The sequence below is a fragment of the Piliocolobus tephrosceles genome, chromosome Y (assembly GCF_002776525.5).
Source record: "Piliocolobus tephrosceles isolate RC106 chromosome Y, ASM277652v3, whole genome shotgun sequence".
In the NCBI taxonomy this organism is placed as follows: domain Eukaryota; kingdom Metazoa; phylum Chordata; class Mammalia; order Primates; family Cercopithecidae; genus Piliocolobus; species Piliocolobus tephrosceles.
In genome coordinates this window covers 1,606,354-1,615,773 of record NC_045456.1, presented here as the reverse complement: position 1 = coordinate 1,615,773, position 9,420 = coordinate 1,606,354, and the positions used below count along the sequence as shown (strand labels likewise).

The 9,420-nt window shown below is 39.1% G+C and overlaps 1 protein-coding gene across 1 annotated transcript in view; it reads left to right on the top strand.

Annotated features, from left to right (window-relative positions):
* Nucleotides 1–9,044, top strand: part of MBTPS2 (membrane bound transcription factor peptidase, site 2) — a 59,151-nt gene extending 50,107 nt beyond the window's left edge. Inside the window, exon 12 of the mRNA XM_026451879.1 lies at nt 8,941–9,044. Within this exon, the coding sequence (XP_026307664.1) occupies nt 8,941–8,962 (22 nt within the window). The 3' untranslated portion in view covers nt 8,963–9,044. The remainder of the gene's footprint in view (nt 1–8,940) is intronic.
* The last annotated feature ends 376 nt before the right edge of the window (nt 9,045–9,420 follow it).

Sequence of the window (9,420 nt, the reverse complement as noted above, 5' to 3'; positions counted from 1 at the left end):
TATTTTTTTTTTTTTTTTTTTTTTTAGAGACCTCGCTATGTTGCTCAGACTGGTCTCAAACTCCTGAGCTCAAGTGATCCTCCTGCCTTGGCCTCCCATAGTACTGGGATTATAGGCATGCCCAGCTTAAACTTCTTTGTTAAAATGTGTATGCTTTGGTAGATTCCTTATCCATATCCTTTGCCCATTATTTCCCTTCAATGGTTGTCACCTTCTTATTCCTTTTCATTGTTCAGGAATCACATTTTTACAAAGGACTTACAAACATATTTGACCATACCTTACAGTTCCTTGGCTTTCATACTTTATTCCTAGCAATCTTTTCTTACCTTTGAACTTCTTTGTTTCCATCTTTTAATGGCTTCTACTTTTTTTCTAGCCTTTATATATTACCAGAAATCTATAATGGGAGGTAGCACTTTGTAATTTACAACACATTCCCTTCTCCAGTTTAGGGTACCCCTTTTCTGTCAAGGAAATGCCTAGGAAAAAGAAGTTAGAACAGAAGGAGGTAGAAATGTAATTTTTTGGCCTTTATAGAAAAATAATTTCTTTCTTATCGGAAAAGAAATACACTTTAATCACAGAGAACAGGTTAATGAAAATAAATTGTGATTTATTGAAAATAAACAGGGTTGTATTATGCGTAAACTGGTAAGCCAGTGTTTAAACTTGACAATATATTACAAACACTTTTATGTTATTAATATTCTAATGTTATTTCAGTGGCCATATAATATTGCAGTGTTAAATATGCCATAATTTAATCAACCCCTATTATTTCTAATTTTGCAATATTATAAATAAAACCGTTAGGAATATCCTTACAACTAAATTTTTTTGCATTCTATGACTCTTTAGACAGTTCTAGAAACTCTCAGGAAAATCCTAAAGATGACTTTCTTGAAGCATGAACAGTTATATATATAGTATACATTTAATTTTTTTCTGTAATTGGGTATCCAAAGATGGCATCTTGTTTTAATTTGTATTTTTTGATTTTTTTAAAAAAGTTGAATATTTTAAAATGTGTTTGTTGGCCATTGTCTTCTTTTTTTTAATGCACAACCTTTGCCCATTTTTCATGTGAGGGATTATCTTTTTACTGCTTTTCCTCGTAAGCTCAGCTGTACCGTTCGATTTGTTACATGTAAATATGTTAAAACTTCATTTAAGTATAATGCTCATTTTTGTTTTCAATATATTATGGTCTGTCAATCTTTGTTTTGTTTACTACTTTTGGTGATATGTTTTGAAAGTCTCCCCCACTCCAAGATTTTATAAATATTCACATTTTCTTGTAATAATTTTGTGATCTAATTTTTTAAAATATTTAACTATTTAACCCATGTGGAATATATTTTCATGTTGGTGCAAAGTAGGGTTATAACCTTATGTTTTGTTTTCCTCAAATGATTGGCCAGCCAGCCAAAAGAGATGGCTAGTCTTCATATGAGAGACAACTATTTATTAATTTACTCTTACAATTCAGTAATACAATGAAATGAGTATATATCTCATGTGTTTCATTAGAATAGAGTACTTAAATCATTTTTTTCCTTTAGGTGGATTTATTTTTTATGGAAATAGTGTTTCTCATTCCTAAACAATGTAAGACTAGCAATCTGGTGATCACCCTTAACATATGTCATTATCTAAAGGTACTGTTTTCACCACCTTCTTAATTAAAATATTTTTCGCTTCATAGATTTTCAAGCTTTAACTCTTCTATCTATCTCTGAATCATTTACTATTCATTTTTAAAGGTTAAAAAGGCAATCTGTCTTTGGAACAGATACCCTGATTTTAATGTAAGTATTTTATCTTCATCTGTTTTAGTTATATAACGATTAAGCATGGAACATTGCATTTCTTGATTATTTGTTCAAATACATGCATTAATTTTTATTGTCATAATTTAATCATGAAAATTAGGGGTAATGTAGATACTATGAATTTGTATTTTATTATAAGATTTAAACTGTTTTTTTCTATTTATAATAAATGATGAGTTTAAAAGAAGTTGGTTAGCTGTGCTTTTTTCCTATTTGAAATGTTTTTCTTCTGAGCTCACTGTAGTAGGTTTTTAAGCTTGTCAAACATCAGAATATGACTCTTACAAATATGATGCACTAAGAGATGGCTATTGGTTTTTAAAAGTTCCATTTTTCATATTCATCCCTATTCTTTAATCACTGGAACCAATACATAAAGTCTTTCATTCATTTAACAAATGTTTATTACACACTTATTATGTGCCAGGCACTGTTCTAGGCTCTGGGGATACAGCAGTAAATAATACAATTTTTCTCTTTTGTATTTTATAAGAAAAAAATCCCATTTGTTTTCAAACCAATGGATACATGTTGAGAACTACTAAGTGTTACAAGCACATAGTGGTAAAAGATTAAGCTACGAAGGTTAGCAGGGCCCAAGTCTTAGAAATATGTTAAAAAGAGTATGCACTTTAGCCTCATCGCAAATAGGAAGTCATTGAAAATTTCAAGCAAGATTTGCCTTTTGAATGGATCATCTCAGCTAAAGGTAAAGCATGAATGGGAGAATAGCAAGTCTGGCAGCAAAGAAATTGGTTAGAAGACTATTTCACAGCTTGGTGTGGTGGCTTATGCCTGTAATCCCAGCACTTTGGGAGGCCGAGGTGGGTGGATCACTTGAGGTCAGGAGTTCGAGAGCAGCCTAGCCAACATGGTGAAACCCTGTCTCTACTAAAAATATGAAAACTAGCTGGGCGTGGTGGCAGGCACCTATAATCCCAGCTATTTAGGAGGCTGAGGCAGGAGAATCACTTGAACCTGGGAGGTGGAGGTTGCAGTGATTCATGCCATTTCACTCCAGCCTGGGTGACAAGAGTGAAACTCCATCTCAAAAAAAAAAAAAAGACTATTTCAGTAATCTTCAACAAGAGATGACAGTGATGGCAAATACAGTGGTGGCAGTAGAGATCAGAAGGAAGAAGAGAACAAAACAAAAGTAGACTGTAAACTCCACTGTATTTAATGGTTAGGTGTGTATTGGGTTCAAGGAGTCAAGAAAGCAATGAAATGATGGAAATGCCATTGACAGAGCTAGGGAACACAAGAAAAGGAGCAGTTCAATTTGGAACTTTTTTTTTTTTTTTTTTCGAGATGAAGTCTCATTCCGTCACCCAGGCTGGAGTGCAGTGGCTCTATCTTGGCTCACTGCAACCTCCACCTCCCGGGTTCAAGTGATTCTCCTGCCTCAGCCTCCCAAGTAGCTGGGATTACAGGCACGTGCCACCACACCCAGCCAATTTTTGTATTTTCAGTAGAGACAAGGTTTCACCATGTTAGCCAGGCTGGTCTTGAACTCCTGACCTCAGGTGATCCGCCCACCTCGGTCTCCCAAAGTGCTGGCATTACAGGTGTGAGCCACCAGGCCAGCCTCAATTTGGAACTCTTGAGTTTGAATACCTGAGAGACTTCCAAGTGGAGATGGCAAGTAGGCAGTTGTATGTACAGATCTGGAACTTAGGGGAAATTAGTTGGAGATGCCATCTGCGAGCTGATGCACCCCAAATAATAATTGAACCCATGGAAGTGCATATTGTCCAGCAAAAATAGGGAAAAATGGAAAGGGAAGGTGTCCTAGGATAAAGATCTCAGAAACACCGGCATTTAAGTTAAAAAAAGAAAAAAGTACAGGAAGAGAAAACAAAGGAGCTTCAGAAAATTAGAAGGAAAACTGTAAGAGGTTGGTATTAGAGAAAAGGAAGAGAATGTGTCAAGAAGAGGGGGATGTCCATAATATGAGATGTTGCTGAAAGATAAATGATGTAGAATGAGGACTGAAAAATATCCATGGGTTCTAGTAGAACAGCAGTCCCCACCCTTTTTGGCACCAGGGACTGGTTTTGTGGAAGACAATTTTTCCATGGACCAGAGGTTGGGGATGGTTTCAGGATGAATTCAAGCGCATTGCATTTATTGTGCACTTTATTTCTATTATTATGGCATTATAATATATAATGAAATAATTATACAACTCACCATAATGTAGAATCAGTGGGAGTCCTGAGCTTGTTTTCCTGCAACTAGACGGCCCCCCATCCAGGGGTGGTGGGAGACAGTGACAGATAATCAGGCATTAGATGTTCATAAGGAGCGTATGACCTAGGCCCCTTGCATGCACAGTTCACAATAGTGTTCTCACTCCTATGAGAATCTAATGCTGCCACTGACCTGATAGCGGGCAGAGCTCAGGTGGTAATGCAAGCAGTGAGAAGCAGCTGTAAACACAGATGAGGCTTCTGTGGCTCACCTGTCACTCACCTCCTGCTGTGCAACCCAGTTCCCAACAGGCCACGGACCAGTACCAGTCTGTGGCCTGGGGGTTGGGGACCCCTATAGTAGAAGAGTTCATAAATGATCTTATGAGAGCAACTCTAGTGTGGCAGGAGAAGTTGAGCCAGGTTGGAGTGGATGGTGGAGTGGATGGGGTGTGTGCGGGTAGAGACTGCAAATACAGAAAATGCCATCAAGAAGTTCAATTTGGAAGGGGAGGAGAGAAAAACTGTGGGACCTAGTGAAGGATGTAGGAGAAAGTTGTGATCATTGTTTTCACAATAGGAGAATCGTGTGCATGTTTTTGGTGCTAATGGAAAGGACCCAAGGTAAAATAATTGAAGGAAGAGATGAGAACCAGGGCACGATAGAGCCTTCATTAAGAGGGATGCTTTCTAAGAGGAGGAAAATGGATGCAAGCATAGTTGTCTGTGGTTTTGATAAAGAACCTCATGTGGCTCTCCATCAAACATCACTTGAGTCGTGTCTAGAACACTATTTTGCACCTTAGAAATATTTGAATAGACACCTTAGAAATATTTGCTGAGTAAGACAGATTCCTCGCATAGCTGCAAGAAGCTTAGCCAACCCCATTTCTAGATTAAAATACCAGCAAAGAGGTACTTGAGGAATAGGCACAGGGTGCTCAGCTCTGGGCTAATAGCATTGAATGTCCTGATTTTGAGAATGTTCTGTGCTTAACTTCTCAGGCAACACAGGCTGAAGTATAAGAGTTGAAGGGATTTAGAGTAAGTCATTGTTTCATTAAAAATTATTTTTGGCTGAAGGAGAAATAAGATTTGGATGGGGACACAGCTAAACCATATCATATACCATCTTAATTGGGATGGCCTTTTTTTTTTTTTTTTTTTTTTTTTTTTTGAGACAGAGTCTCGCTCTGTAACCCAGGCTGGAGTGCAATGGCATGATCTTGGCTCACTACAACCTTCACTTCCCGGGTTCCAGTGATTCTCCTGCCTCAGCCTCCTGAGTAGCTGGGATTACAGGTGCACTCCACCATGCCCAGCTCATTTCTGTATTTTTACTAGAGCCGGGGTTTCACCATTTTGGCCAGGCTGGTCTCGAACTCCTGGCCTCAAGCGATCTACCCGCCTCGTCCTCCCAAAGTTCTGGGATTACAGGTGTGAACGCGCCCAGCCAGGTTCCTGAAATCTCTTTATCTGTCTAAAAGCAGAATCTACCCAAAACCAAAACAAAACAAAACCCTCAATTGCCATAAATCTCCTCCCTGAGAGCAACATAGATGGAGATGAGAAGTTGGCACCACACCCAGGCAGACATTGTCACCAAACTCATATCTCCCATCTATTCTCCTAAGGGTTCATTTCTTTCAAAAAAAATCATTTTTTTTTTCTCAAATCCCTTCTAAGAAGTTATTAGTTCTCCCAGAAGTGTCCTCTGACCCTCCCCATCCCCAATTAAGATGGTATGTGATATGGTTTAGGTGTGTCCTCACCAAAATCTCATCTTGAATTGTAGCTCCCATAATTCCCATGTGTCATGGGAGGGACCCAGGGGTAGGTAATTGAATCATGGGGGTGGGTCTTTCTCATGCTAGTCTCGTGATAGTGAATAAGTCTCATGAGATCTGATGGTTTTATAAAGGGGGCTTCTCCTGTACATGCTCTCTTGCCTGCCACCATGTAAGACATGCCTTTGCTCTTCCTTCGCATTCTGTCATGATTGTGAGGCCTTCCCCAGCCATGTGGAACTATGAATTCATTAAACCTCCTTCCTTTATAAATTACCCAGTCTGTCCATTAAACCTCTTTCCTTTATAAATTACCCAGTCTCAGGTATGTCTTTATTAGTAGCATGAGAATGGACTAATACAGTATATAAGCCCCAAATTCTAACCACCTCCTTGAGTCACATTTCCTTGTGAATTTCATGCCAACCAACATAATTAAATGTTGCTTTTTCTTGTGAATCTGTCTTTTATCAGTTTAATTTACAGTGCTCCAAGAAAAGAACCAAAGAGGGCAGAGGAACAGTTTTTCCTCTCTGACAGAATAAAAGGGCATGGTGTTTGAAGCTTACTTCCAAATGGTTCTGAGAGAATGAGATAATAGAGCAAATGTAGCAAAACATTAACAATTGTTGAATATGGGTGAAGGATTTGAGGGAGTTTTTTGTACTCTTCTTGAAACTTGTTTTTGAAATTATTTCAAAATAAAATTATTTTTAAAAGAACAAGGTTCTGCACTTATTTATCACCTCTGCTTTTTTTTTTTTACTCTGTTTCCACTTTCAACACTTTTTTACTCACAACTTCCTATGAGTGAAAAGGATGATGAATTTGAAAGACAGAGCTGCCTTTTGGGTTTGTGCAAAATCTCTGTATCTTAATTTGTACATCTGTAAAATAAGGATAGTATCTTCAAACATTTGCTACATGAACTGAGATGAGGATACAGTAGGCCCTCAATAAATGTTATTGCCTACCCTTCTAAGACCAGTTCAAGTCCTGTTTCCTTTATGAAGTCTTCCCTCATCACACCCATGATAAGAACTTATTTTTTATCATACCATACATTTAGCTAAATGGCTTTCTCATACATTACCTCGTTGAATTATCCCAATAACCTTACAAGTTAGGTTATCATTTTCTCTGCATCACAGATAAGGACATTTAATGAAGTTAAAAGATTTGGCTAAAATCACACAGTCAGTCAACAGAAATAACAGAATGAAAACTCAGGTTATTTTAGCCCCAAGTTGTTTCCTTTATGTTATACCACAATTTGATATTTCTCCTTCTCAAGTGTTTTAAGTGTGGTAAGAATATACATAACATAAAATGTACTATATTAACAATTTTAAAATGTACTGTTTAGTGGTATTAAGTACATTCACATTGTTATGCAACCATTCCCACTATCCATCACTAGAACTTTTTCATCTTGCAAAAACTGAAATTCTGTACCATTTCAACACCAACTCCCCACTCCTCCCTTCCCCCTAGCCCCTGGTAACCACCATTCTACTTTCTGTCTCTGTGAATTTGACTGCTGTAGATATAAGTGGAATCAGGCCAGGCATGGTGGCTCACACCTGTAATCGCAGCATTCTGGGAGGCCAAGGCAGGAGGATTGCTTGAGCTCAGGAGTTTGAGACCAGGCTGGGCAACACAGTGAGACCTGTTGTCTATAAAAAAAATTAAAAATTAGCTGGGAGTGGTGGTGCATACCTGTAGTCCCAGCTACTTGGGAGGCTAAGGCAGGAGCATTGTTTGAGCCCAGGAGGTCGAGGCTGCAGTGAGCTGTGATGGCGCCACTGCACTCCATTCTGGGCGACAGAGCAAGACCCTGCCTCAAGATAAAATAAAATAGGCCAGGTGCGGTCGCTCATGCCTATAATCCCAGCACTTTGGGAGGCTGAGGTGAGTGGATCACCTGAGGTCAGATGTTTGACCAACATGGTGAAACCCCATCTCTAGAAAAAAACAAAAAAAAAAAATTATCTGGGCGTGGTGGTGGGAGCCTGTAGTCCCAGCTATTCGGGAGGATGAGGCAGAATAATCACCTAAACCTAGGAGGTCCAGGTTGAAGTGAGCCGAAATCAGACTACAGCACTCCAGCCTGGGCAACAAGAGCAAAACTCCATCTTAAAAAATAAATAAATAAAATAAAAATTTAAAACTAAAAACTAATTATACAAAAAGGGAATCATACAGTATTTGTCCTTTTGTGATTGGCTTATTTCACTTAGCATGATGTCCTCAGGGTTCATTTATGTTGTAGCATGTGTCTTAAGTTTTATAAACACTTGTGCTCATGGCACTCATGTACAACTTCATGTGTCCTTATTTCCTTTCCTGGTTTATAAACTCCTTGGGGACTGAAATCGCCACCCTCACAGTGCCTCGTTCATAACAGTGCCCAATGAGATCTCTTGAATGGATAGATACAGGCCACTTTAAAGTAGAAAACGATCCCCCTCCTATATTTGTATACTCCAGTTTATCACTGCTCTCAGCTATTAGAGACAAGGAGCTGGACAAGCATAATTGTTCTCTCTGCTATTGAAAAGGGAGCCAGACAAATTAAGAAGATTCCCCAGGTTGGAAGTATGGCAGGCAGGTGAACTTTAGTCAAGTAGAATTAGCTCCCTGCCCAGGGTAAAAACATATATGCAGTATTCTTCAAAGAGGAAAAAATATCATCTTTTAGTCATATGAAGTGAGAGAGAGTTTGGTCGTGGCTTTTTTTTCCTCCTCTGAGAAAAAGAAAAGAGGTCTGTCAAGACTGAACTTTGCAGGAGAGGAATCATCAATCTTTGGTGTCATCTGAGTGCATTGGAAATGCATTTGCCTTGTCTTGTGGTTTGATTGTTGTCTAATCCCTGTAAACATTAAAGGATAAAAACAGGAGAAATGGAACAAGAAATATGTGGGATCCAGGTTTTAGCTGTGCTGCCCACTGGTGACTTTCGAGGTGAAGCTTTCAGGTCCCTTCTCCCTAGCACGCCCGTGCCTTTGCCTCTATGAAGCAATAGAGCTTCAAGGGCAAATCTGGCCTCAGAGCCCAGAGGGGAATATGGCCACGTCAGGGGCCACCCCAGGAAACTCAAAGGCCTGCATCTCTTTGTCTTGCAGGAGTTGCTGCTGGACCACATGACACCAGTCCCATTCTTGAAGCAGAATGTTCAAAGAGTGTGTCCAAAATGCAGAAGCCACCCATTTCCAAGAAAAACGGCTATGCTTCAACCAGCCTAAGTCTACTGCAAGTAAGGGCACCCATAAGAGATGGACCTTGAGGGATTCAACCTAACTAACTGTGAGTAAGGACGTCTAGCACATTTTGGAGAGTACTGGTATGAAACAGATTCCAAATAAAATAACAGGAGGCAGGCTGGATGCAGTGGCTCATGCCTGTAATCCCAGCTCTTAGGGAGGCAGAGGCAGGAGGATAGCTTGAGCCCAGGAGTTTGAGACCTGCCTGGGCAATGTAGCAAGACCCCATTGTCTACAAAAAGGAAAATAAAATAAAAAACAAGAAATAACTGGAGGCAGCCTGTAACTAAATTATTTCCCATTAGCACATAAACACCATTAGCACATCTTTTTGAATACACA